This window comes from Numida meleagris, chromosome 7 (assembly GCF_002078875.1).
Source record: "Numida meleagris isolate 19003 breed g44 Domestic line chromosome 7, NumMel1.0, whole genome shotgun sequence".
NCBI classification, from domain to species: domain Eukaryota; kingdom Metazoa; phylum Chordata; class Aves; order Galliformes; family Numididae; genus Numida; species Numida meleagris.
The window spans coordinates 21,455,504-21,478,377 of record NC_034415.1 but is presented as its reverse complement, the minus strand read 5'-3'; the positions used below and the strand labels follow the sequence as shown (position 1 = coordinate 21,478,377).

Below are 22,874 nucleotides of genomic sequence, written 5' to 3'. Positions count from 1 at the left end.
TCATCTGCCTCCCAAAAGCACTTCATGGGGCTGTGGCTCAGAGGGAGCAGTGCTGCAATGGGGAATGCCAGGGGAGATGGGGAGCAGTACTGTATGGTCATGTGGAGCCAGAGGATGACATGAGTCCCCATTAATTCTCTGTGTATATGTGTGTGTCCCTGGCTGGTGAAGTGAGGGCACCTATGCTGGTCCCACCACTGAAGCTGCACTGTCACAGCATCTCCTTTCTCTGGCCCGCTGCATTGAGCTGGAGGAAGGCTTTGGGGGGCCACGGGTGATGCCTGCACTGTTGGACCCTGGGAGCAGGGCTGCAGCAATGGAATTGGGGAAACTCGGGAGGATCTCAGTTCCTGGGGGGCAGGAGCTTTCCTGGGGTTGCAGGTCTCCTCATTCCCCTGCCTATTCAGTATCTGGGGCTGAGCATCGTGTTGTCCAGGGTTCTCAGCGACAGCGTCCCTCTATCACCCGCTGTCCTGGAAGGGACACGGCTCCCTCCTGTGGCCGCTCCTCCCGGGCTTCCTGCAGCCGGGACCCCTCCGTGTGAACGTCGCAGGGCAGCAAGACGGGGCTGAGATCCCAAAATGTGGTGGAGGAGAAAAAGGAAGGGCTCATCCTGCAGTGTGGCACGGCTGCAAAGCGGTACTGCAAGAGCACGGAGCACGAACCATCGCATCGCGAGCAACTGATGGCAGGAGAGATGTGCAGAGCTCCACAGCTCCTGGTGATGCCATGTCCAACCCACAGAGCCCCCACAGGTGCAGGTTTGGTGAAGCAGAGATCCTCTCCATGTGCTGAAGGGGGGCACCTGGGGCAGCCTGGAGCTGTGCACGGCTTTTGGCTGAAAACATCTCCCCAAGAAAGCAGCACTTTCCAATCCAGGCTTCCTAGAGGCTGGGAAGGGCCTCAGCACAGCTCCCTAAGTCCCGCTTTCCTCCCCTAAGCACCTTAGGGAGTGGTGTGAGAGGTGCCAGCACTTTTTATAGCAGCCGTAATCCACACTGCTCACACCGCGTGCTCCTTCTGCCCGAAGCACAGCTCCACAACTGGGAGGTTCCCAAACGCAAAAATGGCTTCAAAGCCCCGTGGTTCCCAGTACAGAGATGTGCATGGGATGAGCAAAATGTCTAGGGGCTGGTTGAGGGTGGTGAGTTCCTTCCTTCCTAATCCCTCCTGTACTAAGAGGGAAACTGGGCAGGGGAACTGTGCCCTTTGCCCACGAGCTTTAGGTGCTGGTGGAGCTCCACACTGCACATCTGGATACAATACCAAGATCTGACCTTTGGTTATTTTATTTGGCCAAAATCAACCACCAGTCCCAAAATGCCACCATGGGAGGTGGGACTGGGGTTATGCTGTGGTCACCTGTGGGCTCCCCACTGCACGTCCCGTGCCAGCACTGCAAGAGCACCTGGGCTCAGGCCCTGAGGATGAAGGGCATGAAATGGGGCAGCAAGAGACTCCAGGTGGTGCCAGAGGGTGACTGGGAGAGGCGTATCAGTGGCCTCATGCAGGGGACATACCCAGAATCACCACAAGGGGTGACGATGCAGAACAGGGACACGGGCTCTGGGTGGGCAGGGGGACTTGACACCCCAATTTCCCTGGGTATGGCACAGATCAGTCCCTCCCCAGCCCCCCGGCTACCACACCATCTCTCCCAAAAGCAGCTCAGTTCTCCCCTCCAGCCAAAAGTCTCCAGGCTGGGGGCTGTCAGCAGCACCCAATGTGTTTTAATCTTTGGTTGTTTCTGAGACCTTGTGCTGCTCATGATGACGCCCTTTTCTCCGGCTCCCAGGAGCAGGGCAGCATGGGAAATCCTGCCAGTGGCCATGGAGAGCTCGCTGTGCCAATTTTTCCCTGCTGACAATCCAGTCCTTATCTCCCTTTGCCTCTTTGCAAAGTGTTTACTGTAAATTTCCCTCTAAACACCCCATGGAAAAAACAACAGAGGGGTTCTGTGAGGTCAGGCTGGGCTAAGACGATAAAAGCAGATTAATTTTTCAGAAGAGCGATTCTGATTTTTCTTTCTCCTCACCCCAAGAGAGACCTGAGCAGGGCTGGTGGGCAGAAGACACTGACAGCGTGATCCCCAGTGGGGAGAGCAGTGGTGTCACCCCTGGGGTGACAGTGAGGTGTCCCCGGGGACACAGGGGGACATTTCCTAAGCAATGGGTCACAGAAGAGAAGAAGGTGGCACATCTGGTGCATAACCCCCAGAGGAGCAAAAGGGGAGTACGAGCACGGGGATCGAGAACATGGACATAGGACCTGGCACAGAGCTCTCCCCCTCCCTGGGAAAAGGTGGTTTGATAGAAGCTATTATATGGCTGCAGCACTCCAGGGACAGGCCCTTTTAGGGCATGCAGGGAGGGGAGAGCCCAGGGGACTTTCCAATAGCTCCCCTTGCCAGTTATTGAAGTGTTTTACTGCCTCGTTAAGACGGCCTAATCTCTGTGTATATCTAAGAGGAAGAATTGGCAGGCAGTGTTGTTGTAACAGCAGTGGGCGTTTTCTGGCACTGCTCCACCGCTTTATCTGCTTGTTTTCCTGCCCACTCCCAGCGCTCAGCAGTCCCATGACACAGCAAGGGCAGCAGCTCTGCATCCATTGCTAACCCTAAACCATCCACCAGCAGACAGACATCCCCCAGCACATTTCCCCACGGAAGCTCCGGGGCACAATGGCTCTCATCTCCCCAGTTCCAGCTCCAAGGTCTGGATTTCAGGGGATGTCCTATTCTGGGGGCATAGAACCATAGAATGGTTGGGTTGGAAGGGACCTTAAAACCCATCCAGTTCCAACCCCCTGCCATGGGCTGGTTTCCCTCCATGAGACCAGACTGCCCAGGGGCCCATCCAGCCTGGCCTTGAGCACCTCCAGGGATGGGGCACCCACAGCTTCTCTGGGCAGCCTATAGGGATAGAAAAGCTGGGCTGAAGAAGAGGCTGGACATTTTACTTCTAAGGGTTTTCCTCTTTTTGTTTAATTTTTTACCTAAACCCAGAAGAACATGGGGAAACCCTGCCCAGTACTGCTGGCTTCAAGAGCTCAGGGTTGAGCAGATGCCAAGGTCAATGTATCATAGGATCATTTGAGTTGGATAGGTCTCTTAAAGGTCACCTGGTCCAACTCCCTGCAATGAACAGGGACCTACAGCTCGACAAGGTGCTCAGAGCCTAATCCAGCCTGACCTTGAGTGTCTCCAGGGATGGGGCACCCACCACCTCTCTGAGCAACCTGTGCCAGTGCTTCTCTGTCCTTACTGTAAAAAACCTCTTCCTTATATCCAGTCTAAATCTCCCTTCTTTTAGTTTGAAACCACTTCCTCTTGTCCTATCACAACAGACCTTGCTAAAGAGTCTGGATCAGTGGCTTGTGCTCACATTGGACAGGCTGATGTTCTCAGGGGTAGCAGCTCCAGCTCCCTCCTGCCCCTAATCCCCTGCAGGCCCAACAAAGCACCGACAGTGTGGCCTTGGAGAAAAGTTACCATTTATTAAGCCACAGCTATTGTTGCTGACAGCAATTTTAGCAGCGCTGGAGGACTTACCCTGTCCCCCTGGGGACTCTCATGCAGAGCTAGAAGCAAAGCCTTGGGGACACAGTGGCTCTGGTGGCCGTGCATGAAGCCATGAGCTGCTGGCAGGCAGATGGGACTGTTTGGACTTGGGATGCCCCTGAGTCCTTAGCAGATGCCACCTCCCATAATTTGGACACTGTCCTGCTCTTGGCCACCAATGCAGGGAAGTGCACGTGCAGCCAGGGTGCACCCAACTGCCCTCCTGGCCACGTTGATCTCACCCTGCAGCCACTCCAGGAAGGTGTTGGTTTCCCATTGGCTCCAGGGGGTGCTGAACCAACTTGCACCACTCCAAGAAAGGCAGAGCCAGGATTCAGTTCTCCGTGTGCATGGAAGAACCCTTCCTTGAAGCTGTGGAATGCCAGTATCCTTCCCTGCAACATCCCAAAAAGGGCGCAGATGCTGCCCAAGCAAGCATACAGCTCAGTGCAAGCCATGCTCTGCAAGCCGGGGTGCTGAGTGCATAGAGGCCAGGCAGTCAAAGGCACAGCGAGAAGCCAAGGCTCACAGGGCAGAGAGGACATCTCCAGGCTGCAGATCCACATCAGCGGAGGAGCCACGTGTCTTGGGCCACCCCACCACACAGGGCTTGGTCACGTGGTGGGACAGTCCTCAAACAAATTTAGGGAACCTGGAGCTCCACGTCCCACTGAGTGGCTTCACAGAGGCATCTCAAACACCTTCACCTCCAGGAAGGGCTTTCAGCACTGAACACTGACCAAGCCCCAGCTCCTCCCAACCCCATCTGCCCTTGGTGGGCACTGCCTGGAAAAGGACAATGGAAGTGCTGAGTTGGAATGCCCGGCCCATGGCCCTGCCCCACAGCTCACACTGCACATGGCGGTGCCACCAAATGGGACGTGTAGGAGTGGCTCCCATTCCCAACCACACCACAGTCCTGAGCAGAGCCCAATGAAGCAGAGCGGGCGGTGCGGGGAGCACAGAGCCATGGGCTACAAGAATGTCACATCGTCCTGAGACTGCAGCCAGAGCCAGTGGGGATCGTACTCCAGGTGCAGTTCGCTGTTGAGTTTGCAGTTCTCCAAGTTGGCCTCGGCTTTCCGAGCCTTCCCACCCATGTTCCCCTTCCCCAGCCTTTCCCCAGGCCCCGATTTGGGCTCTTTGCCTGAGTAGCCATTGGCCACCTGAGGCTCCTTAGCAAAGCGCTGCAGGTCTGGGCAGCTCCGGTCCGGGCTGAGGTCTGCGTGGGGCCACTCGTGCTCCGCTCTGCCCTTCTCCTGCTTCGTGAAACCCCTTTCGGGGTCCATCCTGCCCCAGTCCTGCTCAGCCCTTGCCAGAGCTCTGGGGAGCTCGGCAGCATTTTGGGAATACTCATCCATGTCGTCAGCCAGCGTGTCCAGGTAGCTGCCGATGGAGATGCTGTCCAGCTTGTCGGGGGGGTCCTGCAGGCTGTCCCAGCTGCCCCGCCGCGAGGCCGTCTGGCTGCCTGCCAGGCTGTACTGGCTGCTGGCCAGGCTGCTGCAGCGGCTGGTCAGCGTGCTCTTCTCCTCCAGCAGCCATTTCACTGCCTCGATGCCCTCGTTGACTGCCACCAGCTGCTGTAGGATCTTCACGTCCACCGCACGCAGGTATGCCTGGTGGGGAGACAGAGAGCACGGCTCAGCAGGACGGATGTGCTGTGCCATCCATCCCTGGAGAACCCCAAGTCTCAGCTCTATGAAGAAGGGGCAATGCAAGGACCTGGGGACGTGCTGCCCACCTCCAGCTCCAGGTTCCTACTTGGAACCACATGTCCCCTTCCAGGAATCCTATCTGAGACTTGCAGGCAACACCACCAGAGACTTAAAGCACTCACACAGCCATCCCCATCCATAGCCACCCCCACGGGTACAGGGACAAGGGGATAGTTGCAGGCACTGGGTCCAGATCTGAGCCCAGATACTCCCAGACCCTGGTGGCATTGAGCAGGGATGCAGTAGGACAACCCCCATGGTAAGGACCAGTCCCACCTCTGTAGTGTGGGCACTTCCTGAGTGGTTCAAGATCTCCATACATTCACTTTCCTCCACAGGACAAATGAGGGTTCTGATCCTGGTGGCAACATCACGGAAGGCTTTGGAGCCTGAGACCCCAATCACTCCCAGAGCTCCCGGCCTTTTTGGAAGGTGAGGAAAAACAAAGGTGGCACAAAGTGCCTGCCCATCGTGCCCTTTGCTTGAGTCCATCCTGGAGCAATCTTGGACAGGGGCTGGGGTCCTCATCACCATTCCCTCCCTGCACAGCTAGTTCTTGCACTGCAAGGCTGGGGGAAGCTCTCTGCAGAACCGCAGCTGCTGCACAAACATCTGTTTTCCTAATGGAAAGCTCAGCGTGCCAAGACATTCCTGTCTGTATGATGCTCGCCGCCGAAAGCCACTGGATTTCCCCTGCACAGGAGGAAAATATTTCACTAGGAAAGGGAACAAAAGGGCAGTGGGGGGAGAGAGAAAAAAATGCACAGTGGGACAGGTACAGGTGAGGGGAGATGAGGGGACAGCCCGCTGGCTGCTGTGGGCACCATATCTCCAAACACAACCTGAGATGCATGCAGCACTCATGCTTTGGGAGCTCACAGGACGCAGCCCTGAGCATCCCTCTGGCCAAGCCCAATGGGAAACCACAGCATCCCTTCAACAGGTCTCTGGGGAGCTCCATCTCCATCTCACAGCTGGCACCAGGACAAGGCCACTGGGAGGAGGATGGAGCCTGGGAAAGTTCTGTCAAGGTCTCGGCACAGGACGCCTCTCAGAGTCAGAGGGTGCAGAGAAAACGGGCAGACACTTGCAGGGATCTGAAAACAAACCTCCTTGACCCTCCCCAAAGCCACCAGGCTGGACTGAAAGAAAGAAGAGATGGGAGAGCTGCTGACAGCCCAGAATGGGGCAGCAGCCAGCTCTGAGCTGCAGAAACTTCCTTTCTAGGCAAGTTATTTCACAAACTGCTTCTGCAGGCTTCTCCGCGTGCTCCGCCAAAACATTGGCCCTGGCAAGGAGGGAGTCTGGGACCTCCCGACATTGTCCCCAGGCCCTGAGCAGTGCCATTTTTCCCCAGCACATGCAGCAGTGCTGCCAGAGGGCAGGGAAGGAGCAAGGCTCTGGGGTCAGATGTTAGGGGCTGGGTGCCAATGGGAACACTGGTTCCCTTTGCTGGAAAGTGTCATTTGCACATTTCCTCCCCACAATGCATCCTTCACAGCATCTTTCCCAAGGCAACCCACCAGGGCTCCCTGCTCTCACACTGCACCGCACCGTGCCTCAGTTTCCCTGTTCCACCCCATCCTCCTGGTGCCACGTCTCCTATCCCTGCTTTCTACCCAAGAAACCCACTGGCATTTTATTTCCCTTGGAGACTGCCAGCTTCTGTGTAATGAGGTGAAAAATGATCCAAAGTGTCCGGGGACAAAGCTGGAGTCGGGATTTCCATCTTCACAACACCTCTGCCCATCCCCTCCATCGCCGCTCAGTCCCCAAGGGCACGAAAGGCTCTTTGCCCTGCACGGGGGCAGGATCCATTCCCCCGCCCCATTCCCGCTTCCCTCCTTCCTGCAGAGAGGAATTTGCCCCCAGGGACACGATATCCTCCCCGGGTCAGGGAAAGCGAGTGGGAACGCGCTGTCCCCTCCCCGCGCCGCCCACGCGGGGCGAAGTGCTGCTGCGGGAACGGGATTGCGCGGAGCCGGGTTCGGTGCCGTGCCACACTTCGAGTCCTAATGGGATTTTAGCCCCAACATTCGGCCATAATTTAAAGTCAGGGCCTCAAGGTGCGGGGCAGGCGGCCTTCCTCCTCCTCTCCCTCCTCCTCCTCCTCCCAGCAGCCCGAGATCCGCACCTTCCTCCCGCGGTCAGAGTGCAGCCGGGAAGCGGGGATGGAGGCGACACGGGGACACCCAACGGGCAAGGACGGGCTCCCACCCCATCGTCCCGCGGCAGCGCTCCCGCAGCTGCAGTGAGGCCGTTTCCCTATGGAAACGCCGCGTTCGGTGCCCGTGCGTGGGAACGGAGCGCCCCGCGGCTCCCGGGGGCGAGCGGCAAAGCGGAGATCCGCTGCCCCGGGGCACAGCGAGCCCCGGGACAGCCCCGTGCCCCCAGCCCTGGCACGCTCCGGGCCCCGGCACTCACCAGCTCCAAGCGGAGCGCACGGAGGCGATCGGCGATCGGCGGGCGGCCGCCGCGAACCGGAGCCGGCAGCGGGGACGGCGGGGCGGGGGCGGGCTCGGCGCGGAGCCCCCGAAGCAGCCCGGCGGGCGGCCGGCGGCCCACCTTGCCCGCCAACTCCCGCAGGTCCGCGGGCAGCGCATCCCCACCGCCCTCCATGCGGGTGGGGCGGCGGCGGCGGCACCGCGAGGGGCGGAGGCGGTGGCGCTGTCACCCCGGCCACGCCCCCTGGCTCTTGGCCACGCCCCCCGCCTCCATTGGCCACGCCCCTGTACCGACCGCCCTCCCGGCCCCGCCCCGCCACCTGCCCGCGTACCAGCGAAGTCCTCCGGGCAGCGCAGAGCGGCGCGCGGTAGGAGGAGTTCCCGTTGGCCACGCCCCCTCGCGTCTCTGCGGCGCCGGAAGCGGCGCGGCCCCGTTGGTGCTGAGGGGCTGCGGCGGCGCCCAGCCGGGCTCGGCTCAGCCCCGCTCACCGCGTGCCAGCACTCACCGTGAGTAGCGCGGCCGGAGCGCGGCCTCTGGGCCGCGCTGCGCTCTGCGGTACGCCCGTACGTTCTCCCCATGGCCCCCTGTGGTCTGCGCTCCCCGTTCCCCGTTCCTCCGGCCTCCTCTTCCCTCTGGGTGCGTGGGGGAGGTCTGGGCCTCCCACAGGGCCACGGCGACCCGGGCCAACGGTCCTTGTACCCAGCGGTACCCGGGCAGAGCCGCTGCGTAGCTCCTCCTGGCCCCAGGCCCTGCCAGCCCAGATCCCGCTCCAGGTTCTGCCACATACCTGTGGGCTTTCCAGCAGGAGAGCCCCTCCTCAGCGCTGTGGCAGAGGTTCTCTCTGGGCCTTGGGATCGAGGGCTTCCCATTGCACTCCTTATGGGGTCTTCCAGCAAAGCCTTATGTCCCCATGGGGCTGGCGGGGAGGGAGGTTTCATGCAGCTTTCGTGTTGTGCCCTCGTTCACAGCCACCCCTGGTGACAGGCCCTGGCTGTGGAAGGGGAGGCTCTGCACCTCACCCTGTATCCACCCTGCCTAGGCAGGCAGCCCCGATGGACACACGAGTGGAGCTCAGCGCATCCTGACCCTCGTCCCATGCGGCCTCTGTGACTATGGACGAGTGGAAGCCCAACCCCGTCATCAAGCCCCACAAGAAGCGGAGCTGGTACCTGGCCTGGAAATACAAGCTCATGAACCAGCGGGCGCTGAGGAAGCTGTGCCAGGTGATTCACTCGCAAGCCTGTGGTGGATTAGAGAGGATAATCTGGGGTTTACAAGCTTATGGAGCAGCTGCGGGGGTGGAGGTGGGCCTGCTAGGAGTCCTGTGTGACCTAACATGTCGAGAGTGTATAACTTATCCCTAGGAAAGCCATCTCACTAGCTCTGTGCTTGCGTATGGAGGATTCCGCCATATCTACCAGCTCCTTCCATTTGCAAGTGGATTGTTTATGAGTGGAGATACAATTATTCAGGCTTTCCTGGGAGACTTTCAGATAAAAATGTGCTTGATTCTTCTCCTGGTTCTGTACCTGTGCTATGTGCAGCAGGACTCTGTCTGCAGTGAGGGACTGTCCCTGAGAGATATGATTTGCAAACCAAATGGTGTAAGGCACAACAGGTGGACAGAGAAAATAGGCTGAGGAATGGGATCTCGTGCTCCAGAGGCAGCTGGTGTCTGGGAGAGCTCCAGGCCTCCTTGTCTGTGCTGTAAAACTGCTAATCCTCAACCAAGCTGGCATCCCGAAGGGTGTAAGGACAGGGGAGGTTTGGCTGCAGGGCGGCAAGCTGCAGAAAAGGAGCTGTTCCTGGGATGGGCAGAACTTGGTGAAATTTAGCAGATGGTGCAGGGTAGGGTTTTGTGTTGCTTGGGAGGACAAAGGCTCACAAGGGCTCCCTGGGGAAGGAGACTGCTCAGTCCTGCATCCCCTGGAGTGCTTGGGAACCTACCCAATTGTTCAGGCCAGCACTGCTTATTGTGGTGGGAGCAGTGGGCTAGAGCCTGTCTGCCCTGAGCTCTGTTGTGGTACTGATAGGACTTAAAATGCAGATGAAAATTGAGCTTAAAACATATAAACCAGAGCTGTAGCTGTAAGTCTACAGCAGCAGGACCTCTATCAGCAGCTGTGACTGAACCAACCATGCTAATCCTGGCTGCTGGTCCTGATTGGTGCTGCCTTCTTCAGCCTGCCAGCTCTGGGAGCATGGACTGCTCCCCTGGTATTAGCGTGGCTATTAACGAAGACCTCTCTGCTAGCTACCACACACAGCCTGCTCCTAGCAACAAGCCCAAGCTCTGTTCTTGGCCAGTTAAAAGCTTTTTATGCTCAGATCCTGAAAGGTGGTCATAGTTCTGAGTCAACAGCAAATCACTGAGCTAAAATGCCTTAGTGATGTTTATATTGCCACACTATCCACATGTCCATCTGTTGTTTTATTGCTTTTTTCATCTTCCTCAATTACTTTTGAACCCATTTGGCTGCATGGCAGAGGTAGCAGCAGCATGCAGTTTTGAGGCAATAGATGACAAGGTAGCAGGCCAGCGTGTGTGATCTCATCCCCATACCAGACCTCAGAGAGAGAGCCTGAGAGAAGGTGTTGTTGCAAGGATCCTTAGGAATGAAGTTGGTGGGTGTTTGGGGGACACAGAGAGATGTCCAAAACCAGTCAAGATTCTGCATCCCAGGCCAGGACTGCAACTCTAAGACATTCTTTTGGCTGTGGCCAGAGCTGCCCTTGCAGCTTTCATCTGCATGCTGATTGCTTCCCACCACTGGATGTTTGTGGTCCAAGTCTTCCTGTCTCAAGAAAAGATCTTTAAGGCATGGAATAGTTTCTGCTTTGCCCTGGCTCTGAAGACAAGGGAAAATACCAAAAATGAGAAAGAGAGGACAAGATGCACCAGGGCCATGGGAAGTGGCAGTGCTGCCATCAGGGTTTCTATGGACTGCTCCATAGCCCCAGTCCTTCCCATTAGCCCACCATCTGCATTATCCCAGACTGCTGTGTAGTTTGCTGCAGACTGTAAGGCTGTGAGCTGTTCTCTGCAGCCTATGGCACAGTGCAGTTTCCTGAAGTCAGACCTGAGTTTTTGGCCTTTGCTATGTTTTGGTCACAGAACATTTCTTCCTCTGAATATCCTGGATACATCCTGTGGTTGCAGAGGGAGAGGCAGATGTAGTGATGCTCCAGTAGGGGCAGAGGCGGAGGTTACTCTGGGAGTTGCAACTTGAATTACCAAACTCTTTGCATTCAGAGATCTTCAGCCTTAGTACTTTAGTAGCAATCTGCTTGCAGATTTGCAAGCAGGAGCACAGTGGAAGTGGATTAATTCTCATGCATCAAATGTTCAGTGCTCTCCAACTGAAGATGCATCTCACCATAAAACTGTCATCTGTATTTCCTTCTCTTTCTCTTCCCCTAGAAGAAAGAGGGAAATGCCAGGTACTGAAGATTCTAGCAAGATCCCCTTGGGGTTCCCTGCAGACTATGCCAGGGAGGAGGCCTGATCTTGGTATTGTTACTTACAAGTTGCTAACACAAAGCATCCTGCATTGCAGACAGGTGCTGTCCTCTTCTTGCTTGTAACTGTGATTGTGAACATCAAGCTGATCTTGGACACCAGGAGAGCTGCTTATGAGGAGGAAGAGGAGTCTGCACAGGACTATGGTGAGGGGCAGGATCTTGCTTTTCATTGAAAGGAAGGAAATCAGAGAGAAGGGAGTAATTTCTTTAAGTCTAGTGAAACCTATGGCCAGCTACAGTATGAAAGACAGGTTTGTGCCTGTGTGTTTAACAAAAATGATTAGAAAAGGATGCTTCCATTCTTGGTCTGTCTACTCAAGGCTTTAGCATATATGGCTGCAGAGGTCTGCATGGGGACAGCTGGGACCAGACCTGCTGCTGGTTTGGATTTCCTTTACTTGCTTTCCCCTTAGATTCTCACCCATGGTCTGATGGAGTGGAATACCTGAAGGGCATCACATCCTAGAGGTTTGGTTGGGCTAGAGACAAGCAGAGACAAACCAGAGGTGTACGGGCTGGTTGAGACTGAGCATTCCTCCCCTGTAGATGATGAGATGCTGAACGTGGAGGCCCCTAGGCACCCTGTGAGCAACAAGAAGGTCTTGGATGTTGAGGTGTACTCCAGCCGATCAAAGGTCTACGTTGCCGTGGATGGGACAACAGTAAGTGATGGGTGCTGGCTGTCCCTTTGAGCAAATGATGGATTGGGGTTGAATGGATGAAGCCTTGAACTGTGGGCAGTGAGAGCGATTCTGTAAAGAAATTGGGATCCTAGAGGACAGTGGAGGTGTTGTCCTGCATTGTCTTCTACTCTGGCATTCATGAATGCTGTGAGCAAAGCCAAAATCTCAACTGGAGAGATACTAACCTTTTGTTTGTGGGCCCTGCTGGGTGTGCAGAGAATAAGGGATGCTGGCTTATGGGTCTTGTCAATTCTCCACTTGCAGGTCCTGGAAGATGAGGCTCGGGAGCAGGGAAGAGGGATCCATGTCATCGTCTTAAATCAGGCTACGGTAAAGCATCCCTGCACATCTTCATGTGTGTTCCTTCCTGAGCTGTTTTTATCCTTCCTATTTAACTGTTTGATGTCTGAAACAAATGGCAGCCAGGAGAGAAGTCCCTGAACTCATTTGCTTTTGGTTGCCAGAGTGTGACATGGTCACCCAAAAGGTCCCTGCAGTGTTTCTCTTACACTTGCCTAGCTCAGGGAAAGGCTTTTATGGGTTTCTAGTAGTTTGGACTTGGCCCAGAAGACGTGTGAACTGCAGCAGGGATGACACTGGGGAACAGGCAGGAACAGTTGTGGGGTAGAGTAAAGCTGTCCTGTGGACCTCAGCATTTTGTGTGCTGTGTGAAGGCTGAGTTTGTCTGGGTACTTGCTCCCTGGCATACTAAAAAAGGAACCCATGTTGTTTCAGGATTGAGGCTTCCAAGGCAGATTTCTGTAATTCTACATGTCCTGGTCATATAGAATTTAAGATACATCTAATATTTGAATACCAACAGGGTCATGTGATGGCCAAGAGGGTCTTTGACACCTATTCTCCTCATGAAGATGAAGCTATGGTACTTTTCCTCAATATGGTTGCCTGGGGCCGGATCCTGATCTTCACCATTAAGGTAGATGTGACTTCAGTCTCAAAAGAAAAGTTGCTTCAAGTCAGGTCACCCTCAAGCGCAACTCCTGAATGTCATTTGGCATTTCTAAGGGTGCCACATTTCTATCTGTGCTGTGTCTCCCTGGTTGGATCACCTCCCTTATCTTCTCATTCTCCCTTGTTATTGCTGTGTGCCCAGCAAGACTGGAGGGCAAAAAGAGCAAGTATCAGAGCTTGCAGCCATAAATGAAGTGGAGAATGAACACAAAGAAATATAAGGGTGTAGCGAGACCTGGACGGGAGATGCTCTGTGCCAGTCCTACACTATGCCAGTTCCAGGCTGTTTTGGCTGGAGCTGTAGACTGTTAGCTCTTGGCTACTGTGTGATCAACAGTGTGCTTTGAGGCTGCAGGTTAACGTGTGTGAAGTATTGGTGGACACATTCTGTCCCTGTTTGAGAACAATTTGGTCTCAAGGAACCAACTCTGTGACTCATTCAGCCTTCGTGTAGGTCATGGTGGAGAAAAGAAAAAACAGCAGGTTTAGTGGCATGGAGATCTTGGGAACCTGCTTTTGAAGGTCTCTGGCTCAGCTGACTTCAGGAAATGGGCCCTGTACCTCTTTGGTATTGATGGGAGGCTCTCCTTGTATGCAGACTTCAGCTGCGGGGTTGTTTTATTCCAGGATGAAGGCTCCTTTCACCTCAAGGACACAGCCAAGAATGTCCTGAAAAGCCTAGGGAGCCAAGTTGCACCATTCCTAAGCTGGAGAGATATGTGGACATTTGTGGGGAAGAAGGGAGGTAAGTTTAAGTCTGGCACTGCTTGGGAGAGGGTTCATAGTCCCTTCTGGGGGGAGTAGGCAGGTAGACAAACCCAGTCCATCCCCAACACTGTATGAGGAAGCAAGTCACAGCGAGTAAGCAGCTCTGTTCCTGGGGATGAGGGAGGGGGATGAAGGCAGGGCATACCCCTTCAGCAGCTCACCAGAGGCTGAGGGGGAGAAGATACTAAGCCACCACCCTGATCTGCAGCCTCTGGTCATGCCTTAGCACAGTTCAGATAAGCACTTCCAGGCAGTTCTGACCTTGTGTCCCAAATACAGGGGAAGTATACGGGGAGAAGCATGCCAAGTCACCTGCCCTCTCAACGTGGGGTGACCCTGTACTGCTGAAGACAGAAGTTCATCTGACATCTGTGGAAGGTAAGGAAGTCAGATCTGCTCTCTGTTACTGGATGTCTCTGGGGGATGTCTGCCCACAGTTCTTGATGCTTTTGAATCAGAGCCATAGATCTGTTAGCAGCATCCCAGGGCCGATGTAAGGCCGTTTGTGATGAGATGCTGACTTACAATGACACCAGCTTCCCTTCTTCCTGCTTCCATGGCAATTTCAGACATGATTATTATAGAGAGAGATGAGGATGAGGGACTGAGGACACGGTCTGGCCATTTGTCACCTCCTCAAATTAGGCTTGGTCCAGTCGTTTGTGACTGTTGGTCTTGAACAAGGCCCTTTGCTGCCTGGAGAGGCCATGCAGAAGGGATGGTTTCTAAATGGCTCGTGTGGTTATGTTCTGTATCCTGCAGTAGTGCTTATTTGTGGCAGTAAGAACTGGCTCGCTGATAGCTGAGCCCATGCATGGCAGCCTAGAGTACGCAAGGTGAGGCCATGGAATGAGCAGTCTGTATTTTTTTTCTCCTTTTGTGCCTGCAGATGCTGAATGTCATTGGCCTGATACAGAGCTGAACCGCCGCCGGAAAAGATTCTGCAGCAAAGTGGAAGGTTACGGCAGTGTCTGCAGTTGCAAAGACCCCACACCCATTGAGTTCAACCCTGATCCTGTAAGTACAGGGGCAAAGTACCTGAAAGGCTCCAGGAGGAAGGGCTGGGATGGACCAGGTGTGTTTGCAGCTCAGATGTATAATGGTGTCCATACACAGCAATTGAGTGGTGGTGACTGCACTTGAGCAGGCCCTTATGCCCTGGTAAATATAGGGTGAATACACTGGGGTCAGATCATGCTGGGGAAGGGGAGATTCCCTGTCCTACATCTGTCCTGAGCTGCAAGGTTACCATGACTCTAGGGACCTCAGTGTAAGTAGCTGAGCCTGTACATTTGGAGATGGAGCAGCTATGATAGCCTTTGGGATGTTCTTAGCACACCGTTGACAGGTTTTTACAAGGATCTCTAGATGGATACAGGTTGGGATTTGGGAGCGTGTTCTGAGGTGGGATGAGGGGAGGAAGCTGGCAGGGTCTTCAGCAGCCCAGCCCCACTCACATATTTTCTCTTCCAGCTCAAAGATAATAAAGTCTTTGATGTGCCTGTAGCTGTTATTGCGGGGAACCGCCCCAACTACCTGTACAGGTAACCACTTCAGAGGTCACAGTTTCTCGCTCTAGGCCACGAGACCATACATGGTTAAGCCCTCTGCTGCATCCTGCTGACAGGATCCAGCCTCATCCTAGGGCTGTGTAAGCAACATGGGCAGACCTGCTGGGACGAGTCCTGGGGTCCTTGGCCATGGGGAAGGGAAAAGCCCAGGGTACCAGGTCTTATTCCCTCACCTTGTGCCTTAACCCAACCCAAGGGATTCATACCCCCATGTAGAGTGGCTTGGACTCGCTGGGACTGTGCTGTGCTCAGGCCTCTTGTTTCTCCCCAGGATGCTGCGTTCCTTGCTGTCAGCTCAGGGCGTCAATCCTCAGATGATCACGGTCTTCATTGATGGGTACTATGAGGTGAGAGTGCTCCTGGGGGTCTCTGTAACCCACAGCTGTGGCAACACAGTGTGCTCCAGGACAGGCATTTGGGAATCCCAGTGTGTCTCAGGAGCTTTCTAGCTCATCTGTGGGGCAGCCCATAAGGTGTTGTCCAGTTACTCTGTGATGAAGTTGGGGAAGGGAACAGGCTCATTCCCTTGCAGGCCTTTCCCACCACTGTCAGACTGGGGCAGCTGGTGTGTTTATGCAGGCTCTTACTGCAGTGCATCAGAGTTGTTAAAGATAGTAGCATCCATTGCCATAGCAACTAGAGCAGTATCCCTCATCTGTGAGGGGGCAGCTTGGATGCTCATGCTGCCATGGTGGATACAAAAGAAAGAGGGAACTGTTGGTGTAACGGGAGCTCCTTCCCTCAGTTGCAACTAAGGGATGGGGTGGGCAGTGTGAAGATGGAGAAGGCCTTGGTGGGGTCTTCTTGCAGCAGAAGAATTTCAGCCCAAACATGGATTATGATGGCAGGGGAGATTGGAACTAGGTGATCTATTAGGTCCCTTCCAACCCAAGCAATTCTGTGAATTTGTGATGATTCTATGATTGGTTCTGACCCTAGAAAGGATGAGGATATGCTTGGACAGAGGTCCTTCTTGGCAAATGTGGAAGAAAGTTTAGTTGGTTGTGATCTTGATACTAAGCAGCTCAGGATATTCGTAGATACACCTGTTTTCTTCACTGTCCATGAGGGACTGGAAACTTGAGGTCTTTTAGATATTCTTTGGGTACAAGTCTGGGTACAGAAATTAGCGGGGCTAGCAAGCTTATGGCCAGAGTTAGAGATATTTAGAAGCTGAAAGGGCCAAGATGGTTCAGTGAGCTCCTTGCCATGAGGCCTTCATCACAGCATTGGTTGAAGCCTCACTTGCACACAGGAGGACAGTCATGCAAAGGAAATCCTATTGGCATGTTCCTGGTGTTCCAGTGAGCTGACACTGTGGCAAAGGGTGGAGAGAACATGTCCAAAACCACATGCTTGAGCTCTGTACATTCCCATTGCAGGAGCCAATGGATGTTGTGGAGCTGTTTGGCCTCTCAGGAATCCAGCACACTCCCATCAGCATTAAAAATGCCAGAGTTTCTCAGGTGAGATATCCTTCCAGCCCCTGAGGGAGTTATTTCCTGGGATAGTATTTGACGGAGGCGGGCTTAGCCCCACAGCAGTGCCAGGCTGCCCCTCCCTGTGGTCTAGGAGTTGATGCTAACACAGACAATTATGTGTCTATTCTTGTAGCACTACAAAGCCAGTCTGACTGCAACCTTCAACCTGTTCCCAGTAAGTGAGACCTCTACCTGGGCTCTTGGGAATGAGACAGCGCAGGGTGTCCCTGCGAGAGTGATGTTTGTGACAGCCTGTCTCACGGGAGTTGGAATCTGTCCTTTGGGGCAGGGAGCAGCACAGCCAGGGGACACTCTTCGGTGTCTCTGCCCAGTTCTGGTTCTCTCTCATCCTTCTGACATCTCTCTTTGCCCTACAGGATGCCAAATTTGCTGTGGTTCTGGAGGAGGATCTTGACATTTCTGTTGACTTCTTCAGGTAAATCCATGGATCACTGAGCTTCTGTTTGGGTTGGGCATCTGGGATTTTGAGGATCTTGTTATTTTTTTGTTTTGTTTTTGGAGCTACTGATCTGTTTTGCACGCATGCTCATGCCAACCTCTATCACCTCAGCCCAAGAGATGGGTTAAACAGTCCCAGTAGTTGTGGATGGCTCATCCCTTGGTGGAGAATTTGCCTTAGTTTGTCTGTGGGAAGGATGTTTGACCAGGGACTGGGCAACTCTTTCCTCAGCTTTCTGAGCCAGTCAATACATTTGCTGGAGGAGGACGAGAGCCTGTACTGCATCTCAGCATGGAATGACCAGGTGAGTCAAGGAGGATGGCGGAGGAGGGACAGCTCTGCCCAGTGTTGTTCCCAAGTCAGGCTGAGGTCTGAATGCCTTCTGTAAAGCGGGGTTTCCCCCAGCCCTCTTGACCTAAGTGAGTGTCTCCCCCTAGCCCTGGACCATTTGAAAGTGCCCCTGCAAACTGCCATCCTGTTGCTGCCCTGTGCTTCCCAGTGACTGTCCCTGGTTTGCATGCTGGGAGCTGCCATAGGGCAAGTTACTTTGGAGGGGCATAGGAGTGCACTCAGTGCTGAATGCCTCCCATAACATTGCAGGGCTATGAGCACACAGCTGAGGATCCCTCACTCCTGTACCGCGTGGAGACCATGCCAGGCCTGGGCTGGGTACTCCGGAAGAGCCTGTACAAAGATGAGCTGGAACCAAAGTGGCCAACCCCAGAGAAGGTGAGTATCCTAGAGGGGCCCTGTCTTCTGCAACACATCTCTGCCCATCAGCAGTCCCTGATCATCACTTGATCCCCATGAACAGAGCTCTTGGAGGAGCCCTGCCTCTTTCTGAGCTTCACCTGGGCAAGATGCCCAAGCGGGATGGATTTAGGATAGGCATTAAGCTGACCATGTAACCAGCCACGGAGTTGGCTGCTACAGCCAAGGCAAGCTGGGGCTGTGTTGGTTAGAGCTTGCGGGGGTATCCAGAAAGTCCCTGAACAGCCACACTGCTGTATGATTTCTTTAAACTTGAATGCAAGCAGCACTTTTTCCTCCCCAGCTCTGGGACTGGGACATGTGGATGCGGATGCCTGAGCAGAGGAAGGGCCGGGAGTGCATCATCCCTGACATCTCACGCTCCTACCACTTTGGCATCGTGGGACTCAACATGAATGGTTACTTTCACGTGAGTGACTTCCCTCAGCCCGTGGCTCTGCCAGACCCTGTCATGGTGTCAAACTCTGACCCACACACCTCTCCAGGTGGCGGAGATAGTTGAGGTGGCCTCCAAGTACTGGTCACTCCTGACTGAACCCTGTTTTCTTTGTCTCCTTCCTCTCTTCCTACCAGGAAGCTTATTTCAAAAAGCACAAGTTCAACACCGTTCCAAATGTTCAGCTTAAAAATGTAGAGAGGTAAGTGCTATCTGGAAGGAGATTTGGATAAAGCAGCTGTGCAACCTGATCACTTTTCTTTATGCTGAGGATGTCTTCCCTTTTCAAACAACATCCGTCAGTCACTTCCAGTCACAACACACGTGCTCCACTGTGGGAATCCTTGCAGTGTTTTTTGTGAGGTTGTATGCAGCTAACCCAGCTTCCAGGAAGCCCAAAAGCAGCCTGGGCACAAAGCGTCTCTCATTCTTGTTTTTACGACCCCAGCAACAGTGGAGGACAGACTCCTGTCCCTAATTACTCCCTTTCACTGATAAGGTGCTTGATCCTCCAAGCTTGGCTTGAAACTTAGAGATCTCAAGTTTCATGCAACTAGTCCTGTGATTATTATTTTTTTTGTTATCATTATTTTCTTCTAAAGGCATGGAGTCTTTGTAAGAGGCAGTTCAAAATTTGGCAAATCTAAAGGGTCACATTTTTGCTGCCACATCCTGCTCTGTTGAGATGTATGGCAGTCTCTCCTCTCTGTCCATTGTCTCCAATTTGTCTTTTAGTGTTACAGTGGGGTGGCCTTAAGCAAGGATCATCCCAAGATGACTGACATTTATTACACTGACTCTGCTCTGATCTCTATGCTTTCTTCCTCCAACAGCTTGAGGAAGGATGCCTATGAGACTGAAATTCATCGGCTCCTGGGGTAAGTGCCAGCAGGAAGAATGGGAGTCCATAGAGCTTCCTGGATGGACCAGGTAGGACAGCGGAAGGAATGGAGGTGGCCCTAGCCACTGCTTGCCTCTCCTTGTTCTGTTTCTGCAGTGAGGCTGAAGTCTTGGACCACAGCAAGAACCCCTGTGAGGACTCCTTTGTGCCTGACACTGAGGGCAAGGTCTATGTCATGTTCATCAAGATGGAACAGGAAGCAGATTTCACCACCTGGACTCAGCTTGCCAAGGTAAGGCCCTAGCATGGCCCATCCTCACCCCTTCACTGATCTTGGCATTGTTGCAAAACAGCTGGCTGCTTTTCTTGGTTGCGTCCATGGCCTAGACACAGCTCAGCAAATGGATTCATGCTTACCTTGGGTGATGTTTAAGCTCTGTGTTTACAGAGGACAGTGGGTCATTTTTAGGCTGATTCTTGGCTCTGTGGTGATAAAGCTTATGGCCTCCCTGTGTGGGAGCTCGTGGCCTGGGCTGTTTAGAATCACTTGCCTGGAGGTGCTGGTCAAACACACTGCCCTGAAGCAGGGATGGGAGTGGAGCAAGCTCCTCATCTACTCTTGCTGATGATAGTGGGTGGAGGTGTGTTTCCCTCAGCTGCCCTCATCAAGCTGATGTTCCCTCTCTGCTGTGTCTTGGTGAGGGCAAGGGTGGTGGCTCTTTACTTGCTGGAGGACACTTGACTATTGTCTATCCCCAGGCACTGATGTTTCTTCTTCCCTCCCTACCTTCCTAGTGCCTCCACATCTGGGACCTGGATGTCCGTGGGAACCACAAGGGGCTGTGGCGGCTCTTCCGCAAGAAAAACCACTTCCTCGTGGTGGGGGTCCCTGCCTCCCCCTACTCGTGAGTACCAGGGGCATTGCAACTTGGGTAATGCCCTACATCCTCGTGGCACCGCCCCTGCTTAGGACACTCTGTCTTCTGCTTCTGTCCCAGCTCACTCTTGGGACTTTCTGGCACTACCCGTGCCATCTCCCATCCAGCCTTCTCACCTGCAGGTCTAAGAAGCCCCCGTCAGTGATGCCCATCTACATGGAGCCCCCTGCCAAGGAGGAGGGGGCAGTGGCAGTGCCAGCAGTTGCTGCAGCAGAGCAGACGTGAGACTGGCAGCTGGGAAGTGAATGGGGCCGGAGAAGACGGAGACACCCATGGTGCAGAGATCGAGTTGGCAGCAGCTCTTGGAGGCTGGTGACTTGACATGGACATTTATTTCAGGCTGCAAAATGAGATCTTGGGCTGCCTTCAGCCCCCTGTTGTGGTCTCCCTCTCCCTCGCACAGGGGCAGGATCCTTCCCTGTAGATATGCCACCTTCCCATCCAAGGAACTTTTTTTTTTTTTTTTAACACAGACTCTTTACTAATGCTGCTCCCATTGCTCCCTGGCTGGGGAAGATTGGAGGAAGGAGATGCACCGCTGGGGGCTGGAGGAGGCTTTTAGAAACACCTCTGCTCCCCTTTTTTGCCCCCAAGTCCCAAGAAGGCAGCATGCTCACTTAAAAGTGCTGCAGCCCTCCAGCTGGGTGTTAATAATTAACTCTTGCCCAGCTGGATCCTTGCCCACTGGTGAGCACAGTGGTGAAGGGGGGATCTACCAGCTTCTTTTTTTTTTTTTCTCCTGTACAATGGATGCACCTTGAAGACTGTACTGGGTTGGACATTTCACTGTGGGCCACCACAGCTGATGCAGCCCAGCTCATAGGCAAAAGGGAATGCTGAGGAGGAGCTGGATTTGCTGTGGACACATCGAGGATACCCTGTCCCCAACTGGAGGGCAGTCAGGTGCCCCTTTCCCTGCAGTTCTGGGAGCTGGAGATGGCTTGATGGAGGAGGACCAGGCTGTGTGGTGCTGCTCAGACCGCCCTCATCCACATTCTCCATGGGGAGCAGCTCTGCCTCCCCTGAGTCATAGGAGTAGGGGGTGAAAGTGCCTTGCAGAGCAAGATGGGAACAGTGAGTGGGGATCCCACTGCTGCAGAGGCCAGTTGAACATGGGCCCTCCAGCAGCTGGTGCTGGAGAGAGAGATGCTGCATCCTGGCATGTTCCTTGTCTGTGGTACTGTAGCCCTGCCTCTCCCTCCTCCCTATCTGGGTAACCCTAGCTCTCTTTTTAACACTGGGGCTGGGGAATTTGTTCTCCTCAATCTCCACCCTTACTGTGGTACGAAGCTAGTAGGGAAGCTGTGAGCTGAGCCAGGATGGGTAGCCTGGCTCTCCTAATTTGGTACGCCCTCTATGGAGAGGGAGGGGGTCCTTATCCTCCTTCCTGTGCCTTAGGAAGGACCCCAGGCCCCCTCTCACCCCATCTACTTGGTACTAATGCCCTCCTCCCAACTAGGACCCATCCTAGTCCCTTGCTCAGTGCAGCTCCCTGTCTCATCTGTGCAGTGAGAGATCAGTTCCCTGCCCAGGTACTGCATCTTCAGGCAGAGATGCTCTGGCTCTTGTCCCTGTGAGCAGGATTTGCTGCTCGGCCCTTTCCCTGTGGTCACAGGGATTAATGTACGTTAGAGCTGGCTCCCAGGGTGCAGCACTCGGGGCCAGGATCTCGTCCCCTTCATTTTCTCACTGTGAACTGAGCTTCAGGGTCTCCTGGGAGCACATAACCCAGCACCTGCTGGGGTCTACACTACACTCATTTCTTTATTTATTGCTTGTGGAAAAGGGAGGATAGCAGGAAAGTAGTGTGGAGAGCCAGCAGCCTTCAGCCTGCAAGGAGGCAGTCCCAAAAGGTTTGTGTCTCTCTTGTCACCATGGCTCCATCCTCTGTTCCCTTCTCTTCCTTGCCCAGGATGGGGAAAATATGTGTTGAACCCAGCAAATCTGCTCCACCAGCAGAGGGGACGGTGCTGCTGGGCATGCACTGCCTCGGATAGGGGAGGTGCAGGAGTGGAACGCCAGGTGGCACATTTGTCCTGAGGGTGCAGGATGGTGGCACCCTTCAGGCTTTGCGGTACCAGCCCTGGGGCTCAGGTTCAACCCTTCCCTGCTCTGCCACCCCCAGTGCTGCACTTCTCAGGGGCTCTGGTGCGGCAACCCACAGGCGGTGGATCGCCAGGCTTTTATTTTATTTTATAAGTATTAAATAATAGGTCATTTACATGCTATGGGAAAGGGACTTTGCCTCCTCAGTGGGAAAGCCAGTTGCTCCCCGGGCACTGCTTTGGAGGAACCTCTGTGACTCTCTGCCGTGATGCCCTTGGCATCTCAGTTCCCAAGCCCCCATATCCCTTCCCTAACCTAATGCCCCCTTCCCCTCTCATTTGGGGGAGCTGAGGCTGAGCCTGCTTCTCACCCCTGGGCTAAGGGGATAGCAGTCCCATGGGCAGGATCCTCTGCTCCCCTGTGTGCTGCTCCCCACCCTGCAGCAACCAGGGAACAGCAGGGCTCTCCCCATGGGCTTGGAGCTCCTCATCCCCTCCCTCTGCTTGCCACCTCGAGCTGCTGGGTGCTCTTTTCCGTCCGTCCCCGTTCCCTGAGTGAGGCTCCTGTTTGGCAGCTGTGGTAGGGCTGGGGGCAAGGGCATCCCCAGGGCTCGCCGCTTTCTGAATTGAATTATTTTTTCAAGAATAAACATTGCACAGCTGTTGA

The 22,874-nt window shown here is 54.3% G+C and overlaps 2 protein-coding genes across 7 annotated transcripts; one reads left to right on the top strand and one right to left on the bottom strand.

Annotated features, from left to right (window-relative positions):
• Nucleotides 3,473–7,946, bottom strand: LURAP1 (leucine rich adaptor protein 1). 2 transcript variants are annotated; one of them, XM_021405407.1, is made up of 2 exons: nt 7,699–7,946; nt 3,473–5,175 (listed from the first exon to the last, which is right to left on the bottom strand). In XM_021405407.1, exons 1-2 carry the CDS (start codon nt 7,891–7,893, stop codon nt 4,534–4,536), a joined length of 837 nt encoding a protein of 278 aa, XP_021261082.1. In that variant the 5' UTR covers nt 7,894–7,946; the 3' UTR covers nt 3,473–4,533. The 2 variants fall into 2 exon arrangements, with proteins under 2 accessions (XP_021261082.1, XP_021261081.1); XM_021405406.1 differs by lacking the exon at nt 7,699–7,946 and adding an exon at nt 5,551–6,145.
• Nucleotides 8,072–22,874, top strand: POMGNT1 (protein O-linked mannose N-acetylglucosaminyltransferase 1 (beta 1,2-)). Of its 5 annotated transcripts, none has more exons than XM_021405135.1 (22): nt 8,072–8,225; nt 8,759–8,942; nt 11,277–11,385; nt 11,788–11,903; nt 12,189–12,254; nt 12,748–12,861; nt 13,524–13,641; nt 13,944–14,042; nt 14,554–14,681; nt 15,138–15,208; nt 15,507–15,582; nt 16,618–16,701; nt 16,850–16,891; nt 17,094–17,152; nt 17,408–17,480; nt 17,777–17,905; nt 18,231–18,356; nt 18,521–18,585; nt 19,217–19,261; nt 19,381–19,516; nt 20,020–20,129; nt 20,285–22,874. In XM_021405135.1, the coding sequence occupies exons 2-22, from the start codon at nt 8,832–8,834 to the stop codon at nt 20,385–20,387; spliced, it is 1,980 nt and encodes a 659-aa protein (XP_021260810.1). In that variant the 5' UTR covers nt 8,072–8,225; nt 8,759–8,831; the 3' UTR covers nt 20,388–22,874. The 5 variants fall into 5 exon arrangements, with proteins under 5 accessions (XP_021260810.1, XP_021260811.1, XP_021260812.1 ...); XM_021405136.1 differs by having other exon boundaries at nt 8,078–8,225; nt 8,763–8,942; XM_021405137.1 differs by having other exon boundaries at nt 8,100–8,225; nt 8,688–8,942.